Source organism: Lipophrys pholis (assembly GCF_963383615.2).
Source record: "Lipophrys pholis genome assembly, chromosome: 19".
NCBI lineage: Eukaryota > Metazoa > Chordata > Actinopteri > Blenniiformes > Blenniidae > Lipophrys > Lipophrys pholis.
The window spans coordinates 25,226,025-25,242,659 of record NC_137647.1 but is presented as its reverse complement, the minus strand read 5'-3'; the positions used below and the strand labels follow the sequence as shown (position 1 = coordinate 25,242,659).

The following is a 16,635-nucleotide window of genomic DNA, read 5'->3' as shown; positions in this document are numbered from 1 at the left end:
CAAGATGAAGGTTCCAAGGAAAGAGAAGGAAGTGAAGGTTTGCAGTCCGGACACAGAATCAGTGACATCTTGTGGTGGACAGACAGGCCAGTTCAAACAGTTTGGTTGTCCTGCGTCCACATAGTGACAGACTCACTCAGCTGCCTTTGGAGAGAGTTACATATAAGGGTTCTGGTAAAAGGCTACAAGAAGAAGAAGAAGAAGAAGAAGAAGAGGAGGAGGAGGAGGAGGAGGAGGAAGAAGAAGCAGCAGCAGCATTGCAGCCAGATAAGATGGAGCAGACAAACTTTTACTAGCAGAAGAGATACTTGCAGAAATTAGGGAGGACACTTTTTGGATTGTAGGAAATCAGGGGAAAGGAAGTTCTGGACATTTCTCAAAGAAAACAGAACCAGGTAGATGCCGCAACCTTTTTTCCTTGTCATGTGTCGCATTATTTAAACAAACAAACAAACAAAGAACATATTTTTTAGACATATTCCTACCTTTTTACTCTGTTGCATATTACATCGTCTCAGTAAAGATTCACATTTAAATTCTCAACTTCTAGCCCTGTTATTCATGGGGAGATCAGAGTGGCTTGCAGAAGTCATGCAGAATATTCATGCTGGTAAACAATGTCATAAAAATGCATTTCCAATTTGCAATTGGTGCCATCTTTTTTCTATGTTTTGTCCCAACAACAGTTTCTCACAGACATTCCGCAGAATTCCTGCTTTCTTTAAAAAGCTTCTATCTTCTCCCGCATCCCCAGAGGTATCGAGTGTATGGTCTGCAGAACTTCCTTCTCTCTCTCTCTCTCTCTCTCTCTCTCTCCCTCCCCCTCTGTCTCTCCCCCTCTGTCTCTCAGAGGAGGAGGAGGAAGAGGAGGAGGAGGAGGAGGAGGAGGAGGGAACTTCTGGTCCGCCGTGCCTTCCGTTGGCTGCAGGAGATGCTGTTTTGCATGTGAGCAGCCGGTTAACAGTGTGGAAAAACAGCTCGGGTGAAGATTTGGACGACTTTGCATTGACGTTGCAAGTTAGAGAAAAAAAAAATCCAAAAAAAAAGTTCTCTCCTGCGTTCTCCTGGACACCATCACCTGCCCCCCACCAAACACACTCACACACACTCACACTCACATCCTGTTTGAATCCGTCTGGTTCATCTTTGTCCTTCTTCAGGTTTCCAAGTGTTTCATTCATGCCATGCAGGTTTTTCTAAAGACAAGGAGCAGTGCAATGCGGAGATGCAGGAAAGTGGGATGGGAAACAAACCGTAAAGACTCGGGAGGGAAAAAGAGAGCAAGTAAGAGGGTCAATCGCATTTCAATTGTCTCCCTTTATTTTGGCAGGAGGTACGGCCAGGTTTGTGTCTCCAGTGATTTCTGTTCACTCCAACGCCATCTGTCTTTGGTCCATCTGCACACTTGGTCCATCTCAGGAGGGTTCAAGTCTCAAGATGATCCTTCAGGTGTCTCCTGAAGAATCGGGATGGTATTGAACAGGATCAGTAGTGATATGGCTGGCGTTTTCTGATATGTATGAGGAGGTTTCAGTCTGCTCTCCAGAGCTCCTGTTTGCAGGGTACCACTCGGTCCGACTCTGCTGGAGCTGTCGGGGGTCCCGCTGCACCGCCTTTCATCTTGCATAGTGCTTTGTGTGCTGAACATTCACTGCAAACGTGAATGCAGCTCCTTCCAAACAAAACAAAACAAAAAAGCAGTAGCAGGACTCATTTACGCCGAGTTATGGGAGTAGAGGGACCCTCGCGGCGTGGCGTCCAGGTACAAGTCCTCCTACGACTGCTCAGCTGTGAGGATCCAGTCCACAAGAGGCAAAGAGTTCAGTCTCCCCTGGGAAATGGCTTTAATGGGATCACAAGCATTTTGTCGACTAGTTGCATATGAGGATGGAAATGTCCTGGTTGGAGTGTCAGTGGCATCATTTTCTTTTTTCTCTCTTTCTCTCTGTCTTCCTCCCAAACTCTACAGTGAATCCCAGTGGAAGAGATGGAGGAGCAGCAGTTTAGAGTTTAGGTTTCCTCTTGGTGTGGAGGAAGGAGTGGCTGGGTTAGAAACTCAGCACTGAAAATGAAAAGAAAAAGAGAATTCAGTGAGGATCTGGAGCTCTGACATTACAGCTTCTGATAATTTGACACCAGACCTGTAGTTCAAAAAAGACAGAATTCAGGTAGTAGAAGGGGATCAAATCTTGTGATTGATATCCTGGGTTTTAATTTTGGATCATTCTTTGGTGACTTTGTGGAGCTTGTACACGGACAGAGTAACTTTCAGGTCTGGCGCTGATCAGACTGTGTCAGCAGCAGAAATACTTGAGCGGGTAAACGAATGTTCACTTTCATATATTTGGGTTTCACCTCACACCAGCTCCGGCTCACTGTTATGATCGTGAAATAAAAGTACAGCAAGTGTAAAAACTGCTACTCACTGTACACAGACTGGCGCTAAGAGCAACGGAAGTCAAATAGCTAAATCCATCCGCCAAGTTCTTGTTTGCAGCTTGTTAGCTCAATAGTTAATGACTTTGTGGCAACAGCAAAACATTTCATATCAATGTCGACTCATATGGAACCAAATGTAAACAAACTTTGACAACAATGATACAGTCTGAAAAGTCCCTCCTATCTCCTTAACTATCGACTTTACCTTAACCCCCTGGATGACATCACGGCGTTAAGGAAAGGCGTTAGGAGGCTTCCTAAAGGAGTTAGTAAAGGTGTTAGGAGGCTTCCTAAAGGAGTTAAGGAAAGGTGTTAGGAGGCTTCCTAAAGGAGTTAGTGAAAGGTGTTAGGAGGCTTCCTAAAGGAGCTAAGGAAAGGTGTTAGGAGGCTTCCTAAAGGAGTTAAGGAAATGTGTTAGGAGGCTTCCTAAAGGAGTTAGTGAAAGGTGTTAGGAGGCTTCCTAAAGGAGTTAAGTAAAGGTGTTAGGAGACTTCCTAAAGGAGTTAGTAAAGGTGTTAGGAGGCTTCCTAAAGGAGTTAAGGAAAGGTGTTAGGAGGCTTCCTAAAGGAGTTAAGGAAATGTGTTAGGAGGCTTCCTAAAGGAGTTAGTGAAAGGTGTTAGGAGGCTTCCTAAAGGAGTTAAGGAAAGGTGTTAGGAGACTTCCTAAAGGAGTTAGTAAAGGTGTTAGGAGGCTTCCTAAAGGAGTTAGTAAAGGTGTTAGGAGACTTCCTAAAGGAGTTAGTGAAAGGTGTTAGGAGACTTCCTAAAGGAGTTAGTGAAAGGTGTTAGGAGACTTCCTAAAGGAGTTAGTAAAGGTGTTAGGAGGCTTCCTAAAGGAGTTAAGGAAAGGTGTTAGGAGACTTCCTAAAGGAGTTAGTGAAAGGTGTTAGGAGACTTCCTAAAGGAGTTAGTGAAAGGTGTTAAGAGGCTTCCTAAAGGAGTTAGTAAAGGTGTTAGGAGGCTTCCTAAAGGAGTTAGTAAAGGTGATCACGGTGGTGAGGCAGTCAGACTTTCACTTAGTGACGTCTGCCACAGTGGGGAAAGAACTACAAGTTTCTGAAAATGGACTAGAACAAGTTCATTTGGGTTCTAGATGATTTCAAGTTGTTCTAGGCAGATTATTGCTTTGGTAACTTACATGATCTGCTCCTTGTTCAGTCATCCTGAGTTTCCTTTAAATGTCGCATCAGTGGTTCCTAGGCTAAAGGAGGTTCTAAAGGAAACATCAGTGGTTCCTAGGCTAAAGGAGGTTCTAAAGGAAGCATCAGTGGTTCCTAGACTAAAGGAGGTTCTAAAGGAAACATCAGTGGTTCCTAGGCTAAAGGAGGTTCTAAAAGAAGCAACGAGCCTCCTTTCCTTTGCTCATTGAGGATTCAGACGGTCCTTATGGCTGCCACACAGAACCCTTCCGGGGTTCAGGAGAAGTGGACAGAGACGGAGACGGGAGGGACAATTCAGACGTGCCCATAGTGTTCAGTTAGACGGGAATTAAAGTAACCCTAACCCTAAAGAGATGTAATGAACTCACGTTTAAGACTTAAGCTGAGTATACTTACAGAAAACATGTCACTTTCACACAAACTCTTTGGGACAGGTACGTTACTGCGTTAGCGGCATAGCTTTGAGCTCAGTGGAGACTTGGTGCTAACTCAACGTACGGTAGACATGAATCAATTCTGAATATATATCTTTTATTGGTTTAATGCTAACATTTAAAATTCATACTTCCTGCCACAGGTGGAAGCAGGCTGAGGTGTTTTCTGGGTCCAAATGTCTTTAAGCTCATTCAGTCAGCTCATGGAGAACGTCCCGCTCAAACATAAGGAGGACACTTTGAGCAGCAGGCAGCAAACACATCCATTTATTTCACTGAAATTAAATCTGGGTTTTGAGGTGAGTTCCCACGGAAACGCTTTTGCAGGTGATTGTTTTGTTGGAGCCACATTGGAAGTTCTTCATAAGGACGTTTGAATCACTTTGGTTTTGGTCAATTCAATGCTTCTCCAGAAGTTCAATACTTAATAAGCAGCAATTTGAAAAATTTGACAAACATTTAAAAGGATTTGTGGAGAAAGAAAGTGAAAATGATCTTACCCGCCATCACACAGAACTATTGTCAGTTTCTGCTGCTGACAGAGATTCAACATCTTTGTGAGGTTTGAACGACACGTCGACCTGTTTGCCAGAAGCACCGAGCAGGGAGGATTCCTTTCCTTCTTCTGTTTCTCTTTTCACTTTATTTAAGCTCTTCTAGTTCACTAGCACACGTTTGGAAAGTTTAACAAAACAGCCTCAGGACTTTAGAACCACGCGTCTTCAAAAAACTCATTTCATGGGAGAACAACTGAATTGTGGCCTGGTTCAGGTGAGGTTGGGGTCACGGGGGGGGGGGGGGGGGGGGGGTTCAGGAGACTTGATGAATAGGAATTGAAAAAAAGAAGTTGGGGGCATTAATTGAAAAAAAACAACATTTCAATCTGAATTCATTGTGTGTGTAATAGAGGTGAATTAAATTCTAAAATAAGCTTCAGTGAAGACAATGGAGACAACTCTAATGAAAACTAGTACAAGATAAGTTCCACTTGTTAAATCCTACAGATCAGCTGTTCACTATCATATCATTTCATCTGCTGCTCTGAGACACAATATAACGCTTTTAGGATCAGACTTATTTTAAGGTTCTTCTTTAAATGTTTTCAGTAACAGGACCCAGTAAAATAGTTGAGGTCCTTTTATTTAAGTTTCAGAAAAGACAAAAAAACTAAACGCTGCAAAAACCTAATGTTAATCTCAATCTATTAGTAATGACACTATTTGAATGGGAGCTGTAATGATTTAATGACCTAAAACTTGTTTTAACAGGGTGAAGTTATTGATATAAATAATGTGATTACTCTTTAAAAAGAGAGTTGTTGTTGTCGACGTGTGGTTAAATGTTACATTAAAAAAACTGACAACAAGCATTTTCTCTCTGAAGGAAGCACTTTTAAGGTTTTGGTAATCCAAATCTTCTTCACTGTCATTCATCCATTCATCCATCCATCCATTCATCCATCCATCCATCCATCCATCCATCCATCCATCCATCCATCCATCCATCCATCCATCCATCCATCCATCCATCCATCCATCCATCAGTTCATCCATCCATCCATCCATCCATCCATCCATCCAACCATCCATCCATCCATCCATCCATCCATCCATCCATCCATCCATCCATCTATTCAGAAACATTTTAGGATTTGTATTGTTGAGCAATGATTTTAAAGTCTGTGGAAAGCAGAAAGGGTTTTGGGTTGTAAACTGAGAAATGTGACTGAAACATCATCAAGCCGTATTTCCTAATCTATCAGCCATAACTTTATGACCACTGACAGGCCATGTGAATAGAACATTTCCTGACCCTACCTGATAGTGTGTGGAATACACAGAAAATGATAAACATATACAGGAATCATTAAAAAGTTAATGATTAAAAAAATCTACTCAAATGTTTTGAGATATTTTTTCAAAGTATTTCATTACTAATATGTTAGGATCAATGGTGACTGGTGGTACATGTCTTAGGTGGGGCTCTTTATCATTCTTCAAATTCATTCATTATTCGGAATGTTTACTTAACTTAAATACAGTGTGTTTATAAACCACATCACAAGTACTGGAGGTGTAACCAATCTGGCTTTTTATTTCTTTCTTTTATTTTTAATTTTTTTTACACTGAAAGAGCCCCCTAGTGGTGAAAATGATTGTACTTTTTAAACAGTGAGTGAATAGCACTTAAAAAGCACATGTTCAGAAGTCTGGAGGGGAACTATTGAGACTAGGTCTTGGTTGTATTTCCTTTAGAACTTGGAAGAAATACAACAGAACACTTGATCAAAAGGTGATGGGTAGTTAGTTGATCCCAAAGTTTGAGAAATCAGAACATGAACTCTGTTCAGATCCAGAAGACATTACAGATTGGGCCCAAACCGACCTCCATCCTTTGCTATAATTTGTCTGTCCAGATGTTCCACAGCAGTTTCAGCAACTGGACTCATATGCAGTATGTTCTACCAGCAGTAGACATGATTGTTAGTTACATAAGTTATCAAAGTACAAAATCAAGCAATCCAAAGTACATTTGAATCCTTCTCTCTGAATACCCAGTATATTTAAGTTAACTTACATCAGACTGGCTCTGACTTATTGATCAGGCCTGTTTACTAGTAGGAACAGGCTTTTTGTGAGTTCTCGTTCTTTCTTGAATAATGTGCTTATCCTCATCTCTCTATCATCATGCTGCTTCACTGAGTACTTAAAGCCATAACTTTAAGAAAAGGAACCATTATTATGCATATTCTAACAAGAAGGTTATTTTGAAAAAGGGTAGCGAGGAAACATGATTGTCCTCGGAGAGCTGATAACAGTAATACACATTGGCAGTATAAACCAATCTCAGAATTTGCTTTACGCAGACTTTAAAGAAATACCTTTACTCGACCACAGGTAAGTACCCAATAAATAGGATTTTCAGGTCTCCAAAGAAAATGAAATGCACTTACCAGTTTGGTTTGTCATGCTGCTTTTTTTTAGCATTGGACTATTTAGTTGTCTCCACTATCAATGCTAACTCTCCACCTTGGCTGGGATACAAACTTCCTGACTGGACAAGATGTAGGCCGTCGGTTTGTCGTTTGATGTCACATTAAACCCAAAGATGCTGCTGGCAAAGAGGCGTTGGAATAACTGAAGGGTTTGCCAATATAGAAACCTTTCTTTCTTCACTACTGTGCAAATTTCTCCCACCAAGGGAAAACCAGAAGCTGAAAGACTCTTACAATGGCAAACAGAATACTCTGGAGTTTAATTTGTATTTCCCAGTTGTGCTCAGTATTAAATTGTAGTTTGTCCCATTGAAAACAGCAACATAATACTGTACACCAAAAGGAGAGAAATCAAACACACAACTCAAACCAAAAACAGAACAGAAAACAATCAAGACATCACTCCAAAGCTCCCCAGCCCAGCCAGCATGCAGGTACCATGAAAACACACAGCTTTAACGTGACTGGTACACTTCTCCTGGGCGCTGCTCGGTCTTAGCACAGATCAGATTTCTGGGTTGCAGTTAAGAGGCTGATGAGACGTCGAGATCGAGAACTCATTGAAAAGATTTCAAGACTCAGAGTTGAAACCAAAGGACTGAAGTCAGACCAAGAGCTTAGTGTGGAACGTCTCAGGTGGAGTGTCCTGGAAGTGCCCAGACCAGACCTTGGCCAAATATCAACCCACTCTGTAGCTGAAGCAGGATTACCCTGCATGTCTGAAGGCTCTCCATTCCAAGTCTTCATTCTTTAGCTCATTTTTGTGCAATTAGCATTACGGTTGGATAAATGTTGGATTTACCTGCAACCGCTTGGAAAGAACAAGCAATAGATAGTTTGTGAGGGACGTTTGACCCAGGTGTGGTACACAGAGAGGCTGAGTAAAAGGTTGCGACACATTAAAAACAGAACAAAAGACAAAATGTCACAAGCACACAGAAGGTGAGGGAGTACAACACAAGAGGCAAACAGTGCAGAGAACAACAGTGAGGTACACATTCTTACATGGAGAAGTGATTTCTGCTTCTTTCCTCCTTTTCCTCCTCCTCCTCCTCCTCCTCCTCCTCCTCCTCATCATCATCATCATCATCACCACACTTTTCTGTGTTGCCCAAACTCCAAGCCTTTCCTCCTTCATTCCCCCTCTGATGCAGCTTGGTTGACAATCCACTCAGAACACATCAGTTCACAGCACATTTCCTGCCCCTCCTCCCATCTACATGTATTTCTCCAGTCTATTTCATTGTCCGTTCCTGTAGTCCTCCTTTATGAAGTTCACTATTAAGCCCAGATTTGTTTTAGTTTCTTCTTCAGGTGCAAAGTTGCTCCAATTTCTCTCGGTTTCTTTTTGGTTTTGCTGCGGGATGCTATAGAGCGAGCAAGTGGGTGGTTGTCTCGCGGTAGTTTAGAGGGCATTTAAAGGTGGAAGAAAAAACAAAGGGGGCAAATCGAAGAGAGGACAGGAAGGACAGGTACATAAGAACAGCAAAACAAGGTTTTGGAAGGAGGGGGCATTAATATGAGCATTCACAGGCATAGAGAAGAGATGAAAGCTACACTTGAGTTTTCTCTAGTTTCTGCGATTTCTCATACATGTAGTGCATCTTTGACAGAAATCACGAGTGAAGAGGAAGACAGGGGTAAGTAAAGACATACTGAGAAAGGGATACCTGAGTTGTGAATGGATGGAATGGAGAGAAACATGGGTTTTAAGGAAAGGGAGCAAAGACCATTAAATCAGCAGCAGTGACGAATCAGAAGTTACAGAATTCTGACCTTTGCTTTTTGCCTCTGCTGTAGTCTCTCTGTAGAAATATGATACAACTGTTTTTAAAATCTGGACTCGGATGTATAAGAGCATGAGGGTCTCCTCTTGGAGAAATGTCCTACCCCAACCCAACTTTTGTGTTCATCGGTTCTTGACGCCCTGAGATCATTACAGAACGCTATTCCACACACCTTCAACAATTGAACTGACATGACCTAATATCATTGTTTAACTTTCATCAGATGAGAGGGAACATATCACATAGATCTGCCTTATGGAGGACTGATTTGTTTCTGACCAATAAAGTGTAACAAACAGGTTCATCTGTCAAAGTCATGTCTCTATTCAAACTAAACCAATTCAGGCAATCCCACATAGGAATGGCTTCACAGATAAGGACTTCCTCTTATTCAGTCTGATTTCTAAACGTTTCTTGGGTGGTTGGAAAGTATTTTGTATCACTAATAAGTTGTTTTCTGAAAACCATTGTATGAAGACAAGTTTTTGTATTGAAATATGGATCATCAGAGGCTCCTGAAGTTCTAACCTTCTCTGGTGGCAGTTCCTAGAACTAAGCTTGGCCTGCATCAGTAAAGGCCAAAGATGTGCTGGGTACCAGCCATGTGACTTCACCACCCAGAGAACTCACCGTGGCTGGCCTGGACATTGTGAACAGTGTGCAGGAGGCTGGAGGTGTAACTGCTTCCAGCCTGATGATCTGCACACCTCAAGACCTTGATTGGGCCTGCGTCCAGAGCAGGTATGAGACTTCCACATCGTCACTGGTATAGAGGAGGATCAGCGGGGGCAGGGCATATTGACTCCAATATATCGGACCCAGAGACAAGAGGTTGTCCTGTGCCAAGAGCCAGGTGGAACTTCCAGATTCAAATCTGGCATCCAGTGTTGGCATGAACAAACAATAAGAACTGGCTGTTTGCCAAAGAACAGTACCAAAGAGGATTCCTCTGGAGCTAATGACTGCTTCCTATTCTGACTTTTCCTTTTCCTATGAGTGCAGGTGTGTTTGGCTTTATCAATGTTTCTCATTGCAGATTGGGGAGCGTCTGCTAGACGACCACTGCATGACACAGTTTGTATTCCTAGATTTTCTTTTTACTTTGGTTTCACTTTGACATTTTTGGATCTGTTAACTACCTCACAATCTGTTGTTAAGTAAATTGACAAAAGAAGTGAGTTTGATTCTAAAATAAGTTGAAGGACTGGGTTGAGGTGGAGCTGCTGTGATGAGGCCGACAGCTCACTTTCACCTGAGGCCATTTTTTTGAGATTGCATCAAATTCACACAGTCTTCCACTGTAGAAGCATCTATCCTTGGAACTCCATGTAAATGCCGGCGTGGAAAACATGAAAAGGCAGATTGAATATGAAGAGTTGATGAAGGAGCAGATGAATGATGGGCGAGGTGGAATTATGGGAGCAGACTCTTGTCTCTCTCGCAGAAGAGGAGTTGAGACAATAATGGAAGAAGCTGGATTTTTTTTTCATTTCCTAACAATAGTTCACAGTTACTGCTTCTTTTTGCATATATCTGATAAGCACGGTGCTCTCAGAACTGTTCTCTGTGAAAACGAGAAGCAAAAAAGAAGAAATTAGGCTATGATTGTTAATATGGTTCTCTTATCATAAGTCTCTCAAGTTTGATAAGAAAGCAGTTATACAGTACAAGTCCTACTAGAAATGTAACCCCTCCCCCATCCTGCAAAAATAAACTTTCCCTCCCTCACCCTGCCCCATTACAGTACCTAAATTGGTCCGTTCTGACCAATAGCATCATAGCGTTTTAGCATGCATAATGGTAGCCCGTCCAACCTCTTCTTACATTCAGAGAGGTGAAGATTCTTTTGTCCTGCATGCTTTTTGTTAGTGCATATGTATGTTCCTTAGCACATACATCCGTACACACTCATATGGCGATCTAAGAGGTCTATACACATTCATTAAGCTTGAGACTAAAATCTTATCAAACTCTCCCTCATTAGTAGTCAGATCCTTATTGCTTACGGTGGAAACCCATGCAGATTCTTCTATAACACAAACTTTACATATATACATTGTCATCGTGACAGAAGAGCTCGATCAGCAATGGCCACCGGGATAATGAACCCACATGGGAAGGGAGAAGAGGATACAGACATGATAGAATGATGAGAAACATGTATGTGCAGGTGTGTTTGTATGCCTGGCTTTCCTAAACAGATATCCAGAATTAAACCTTCAGTGGATCAAAACATTCAAATCATTCATTCAGTTAGAAACTCATGCTGAGCCCACAAAGCTACATCGGATTAAAAAAACCCAAGTTGACACTTGATGATTAACTCGTGTTCACTTTCTTGCTGAGAGTTTTTTTACAGGCCAGCAGAGCGAGCAATCAATTGCACTGGAATCGTAGACGTGCTTAACTTGGAAAAATGTGAAGATCATTATTTTGTTACAGGTGCAAGCACGGTATCAATTCTAGATTGTGTACTGACAATAAATAATAAAAGCCTTGTTATCATATGTTCTATCACATGTTATTTTGCAAAGGGGTTGGTAACTCATTCCTGCATTTGGACTTTCACTGGATATCACAAGATAAGGTGAAACCTGTTTGCATTATACCGTGAGAAAAATGTTCCCAATGCTACGACAACTTGGTGTCACCTAACATGCAGGGTGCGAACTATGGGCGGGGGGGGGACTGCCTGCAGTTCTTGTCCTGACCATTGAAGTGTGGGGGCGCTCGTCTTAATCGTCACTTTAAATCAAACAGCTACTCAATATCAAACGGAAAAACCTGGTAAGTGTTGGATTTCCTAATAAAAATAAGCTGCGGGACTCTGAGGAGCAGCAACAGAAGCTGATCCAGGTCTGTGGAGGATCCTGTCTGAAGGTAATGTCCATAAACTGTAGTATTAATATTCAGCACTGTGTTGTACATGATGGTACTGAGGACTGGATCTCTGGTAGTCTGGACCTTTCTTTTTGTGTGTTTGGTGTCAATTTTTGGTTTGTTGGTGCTTGTTAACTTATTTCAGAGGTTATTATGTGGATGTTAATGTGAATTAGATTCCTGGTGGAGTCACACGTTTTCTTTTTTTCCATTGACGTTCTTATGACTTCCAGACAAGACGTCCATGTGACGTCCAGGAAATTCATACAAGAAACTCCAATTGTGGCTTTTTGTGTCCAATTGTGGTTGTGAAGCCGGTGAAGAAGACAAGTAGGCTTGTGTAATGAATGCGTCCCCCCCCCGGAGGTGAGCCATGCTGAACGTATAGTTCGCACACTGCTAACATGACAACGAGATGATTTGTACTCATATAACAACAACTTAGAAACATAAAAGAAAACTCCCAGCAAACATGAAGCGTTTGGAATCACAGCATTACGTTTGGATAAAGAGTCTCGTCATAGTGTTGCTAAAGTTTCACGATACAAAGTGACATGTTTTTTATCGTGTTCCCATGGCAACAAAATGTTTCCATAATATAACCTCCTTCCAGGGTCAGATTTAACATACATCCTAAAAAATGCTCAAAAACCCCAGAACAACTAAAGTCTGGCTCTCTGCATGAAAGTGAACAAGCCACAATCTAAACATGAACAAATGGAAATAGAAAATAAAAAAGTCACAAGACCTTTAAATACAAGCTTATTTCAGCTGGTGCTCTCCCCTCCTTATATTCCCAGCCTGAGCGTAGAGGAACATTAAATTATCCACAGATTCCTGCGGAGGATCCCAAACCAAAATCACTGGATCTGGATAAGAGGGGTGTTTGTTTCCAGTTCCAGTTCAGAGGGACCTGCTCCCTTTTTCAGCCTCACTTCAGCCAGGGAGGGACGGGAGGCGAGAGCTCAATGACAGGAGGTTTAATACGAACTCAAAACCAAAGATCATTTCTGCTCAAAGAGACACAATAAACCTCAGTTTGATTGAAAGAAAGAATAATAACAGAAATATGATCTCTCACTCATGGTGGGTTTTATATCGTTGACATTTGTGCATCTCAATTCAGAGGTAGATGCAGGTGTGACACACACACACACACACACACACACACACACACACACACACACACACACACACACACACACACACACACACACACACACACACACACACACACACACACACACACACACACGATCATGATACAACATATGTGAACACACACATCGATCAGCTGCTGTCTTCTTTATCAACATTGCATATTTTCACATTAGTTCTTGTTGTTGAGCTCTCCCTGTCTCCCCCCTTTCCCTCTTTCTTCCTCTCTTTCTGTCTTCATCCCGTCTTGCTGTCCAGGTCTCTTCTTCTACCAGGGGCTGTCGCTCCAGTAGCCGTTCACGGTGCCTCCCACTGAGTGGCCGCGACCAAAAAACACAGAAGAGATGGACGGACAGAAGAGGAGGAGGTGGGGCGGCGTAGGGTAAAAGGGGGGAAGAGAGGGGAGGAGGGCAAAAATTGGGGAAAGAAAGAGAAGCCAAACAGGGAGAAAACTAAAAATATTGCCACTGGCTGCTGAGTCACACTGGAGTCAGTGTGAGAAGTTACCCTGCTGGTGGAGGTGGTGATGGAGGTGGGATGGACATGAAGATCTGAGCTGAGCTACATAAACGGTGAAATGGTCTTCCAGGGTGAAGACTCACATCTCTGTGCTGAGTCTGGGGTGTTGATGCTCCTAGCCTGGCTCGAGACGAAAACCAGAGGACGGACAGCATGTCTTCTGATTTATACATACCACACTTGTGGTGTTTGAAGTGTTGGACTCGACTTGATTCAACACTATTCATCAGCCCCAAGCAGTTCTGAGGCTTCTGAGGCAGGTTATGGATTTAATAGGTCAGGGACCATGTGACTGTCAGAAAATAATGCAAACAAACCTCCATGCGAGACTGTGGAACGAGCTGAGACAGCACACCTCCACGCAGTTGAGAAACTAAGGAAACTAGATGAGCATGCTTTCTATTTCGGTCCATGTACAGATAACGCAAAACACAAAGGTGCGAGCCCACTAACTTCCTAACACAGAAAGCACATTTACGCCCTTGACCAACGTGAAATTGAAGCATCACAAATGGTGTTCAGGAGGGTGGAGGTGTGGAGGCAGTGAGCCTACTGGCTTCTAGACCAGACCATCTTGGCTTTGCCGAAGTGTCACCATGTGTTGGATTTCAGCCTATTGACCTCCAGACCTGAAGACTTGAGATGGCGTCATTAGGTGTGGTTGTTGTGAGCTTGTATCTTTATTCTGAGACTTCTGATTCCACAGCCGGCATGGGAGGTATGTACTACGGCCCGAGTGCAGGACAGCGGCTGTGCAGCATCTGCATGACTATTATAAGACTTCTGCTTCACCTGCAGCCACAGTGGGTATAGGAATTGATCTTTAGATAAGCTGAGAGAGCGGTGGTCACTTCCAGACCGATAGATGTGGATTCTGTTGACATAGTTGTGATTTAGCTCCTAGAAATGCTGAGGGAGAGGCCGAGGTGTTGTGAGTGGAAGCCTCTTGACTTGTAGACCTACAGACCTCGACCTGGCCTGCTCCTGTAGCAGACAAGTGTGAGGTTCTTCACACTGGCTACGCCTGCACCCAATGTTGCGCTGGAGTCATGCTTGATAAATTGAACTGCTTTAAGAAGCAGTAGGTTGACTTCCTGTCCTCTGGATTTCTGTGGTTAAGTAACAGTTTGACATGTACGTCAGAAGCACAGGTCAAACTTTGTCTCAGTCATTTTCATCTCAGCCAGGCTAGTTCACATACATAACACACAGACGCAGAGACACAGAGGCTGGTAGCAATAAGCTTTTCGTTTTGTTGCTTTAACATCACTGTTTGGTTAAATATTCGGATGACTCTCTGAGCTCTGCAGTGGTAATCCTCTTTCACAGTGATTCCCAACCTCTTCGGACTGAACATGCTTGAAAAGTGTTAACATAAAAAGACTGCATTTCTATATGAGACGGCTGGTAGCTACAGAATGAGCCGTCTCTCAGTTCATTTTCAGATACAGTGTGGGAAATACATTACAACATTAAAAACTGAAAAATAGAAACTTTCTGATTGAAACATGTGTTTGAGATGACTATGAATATTAAATAAAAGGGTCAAGCCATTCAATTTCCAATCAATGCTACAAGCCATGTGAAACCAGCACTGAACGAGGTGAAACTTGCAAAGTAGCATTGCAGGTGAAATTAGGTATGTGGCTAACATGATGCATTATTTCAGAGTGTCTCTGTCAACGCCCGCTGGTTGGGAACCACTGTTTGTCTCCGTCATCCTGCAGGAAGGGGGAAAACTCTGCTGCGTTTCTGAGCCGGTTCTGAAGGTCATGGCACATTTAATGGGATTCTTTGACCCTATTTGAGGGTTTCACAGCATCTGTAACACAAATGCTAACAACAAAGGCAAACAGCTTTTGAGGCTTTTATATGAATTTCTCTCTGTGTGAAGGGATTTGGTGTCTTTGCTTCGGCTTTCTGCTTGTTGCATGTCCTAACTCTGGTAAGTCTCACCTGGGAGCATGCATGCAGCACTATTGTGTTAGTGTCTATGTTTGGGTGGATTGTGTGCATCCTGATGCATTGCTTCACGAAAAGTCTGATATCAGAAGCTACTGTTGAGTATTAGTGGTGAAGCATTGAAGTGCAAGTGCAGTCGAAGTACAGGCAAGAAGTCGCACAAGGAAAGCTGGCGCTAAACTAACTCAACTATCATATCAAACTAACCTAGACTATCCCTGTTAGTAAGGCAGGTGTGTTAGTGTGTGTCTTTTACAATATGTCTGCCTAAGCATCTATCTCGCTTAAGCGGTAAGGCTTAGCTGTGCTGTTTTAAATAGAGCCCTCTAGTGGCAATTTATTCTTGTTGCGAGCCAGAAAGGAACAAAATGAAAGGAAAATGTAGCTGGGGGGTGATTTTGCAATAATTTTACATATTTTCCAGAAAGAAGCAACATAATTTCAGGTTCTGTATTTGCTGTCGGCATTTTGTTGTGGGTGCACGACGCTACAAGATGGAGGGGATGGGTGAGTGGCATCGCCTGAGGCCAGGTGGCTCAAAGGGCTCAAAGGTGGAGTTGGTGATGGGAGTGAGGCGCAGCGGGGCGCCCGTCATCCCGGAGATGTTATTGAGGCTGCGCGACTTCTCATAACCTGTGACTGGTGAGGTGACGTGAGGTGGGAGGTGACGTGCACGGGTCAAGTCATGAAAGGTCATTCACAGAGGTCGATGAGCATTTGGACGACATGGAAAAATATCAGATTGGAAGAGCATATGTTCATGACATCCAATATTGTCATGATATATTCATGTATGTTATGTTATGACAGCATTGCACATCAGATAATAGCAATAGAAAACATTTGTTACAGTCAAAAGCATTTGTAAAGGAAAGAAAATAAAAGTCAAAACAAAACCGGCCCAAAACCCAGTAAACAAAATTGTAGCCCAAAGGAGAAAGTTGGAAAAGGACAGATGGACAGACAGATAGATGGACGGAGGGACACACAGATGGACAGACAGACAGACAGACAGAGACAGGACAGAACAGGAATATGGGTTACGAGAATTGGCTATCAGTTGCCACAATATCCCCCATACACATGGTGAAGGTGCTTTGCAGCACCGACCTGTGCAGGGGAGGGAGGGTGCACTAGTCCAGTGGTCGTATACAAGACCCATTGATCCCAAACCCAAAGACGTTTGTATTGTGCCCACTGGACTGCCTGCTCTGGAATTCCCTAAAAAGTGCACAAATTTGTTGAAAAGAAAACTCTTTGGCAGTTTTGGGGAAACTCAGAGCAGCTTAGGTAAGTATCTT

General features: G+C 42.8%; 1 protein-coding gene across 1 annotated transcript in view; it reads right to left on the bottom strand.

Moving 5' to 3' along the window:
- Positions 1-471: 471 nt before the first annotated feature.
- Positions 472-16,635, bottom strand: part of LOC308124192 (voltage-gated potassium channel KCNC1-like) — a 123,853-nt gene continuing 107,689 nt past the window's right edge. The window contains exon 5 of the mRNA XM_080487082.1: positions 472-2,062. Within this exon, the coding sequence (XP_080343208.1) occupies positions 2,049-2,062 (14 nt within the window). The 3' untranslated portion in view covers positions 472-2,048. The remainder of the gene's footprint in view (positions 2,063-16,635) is intronic.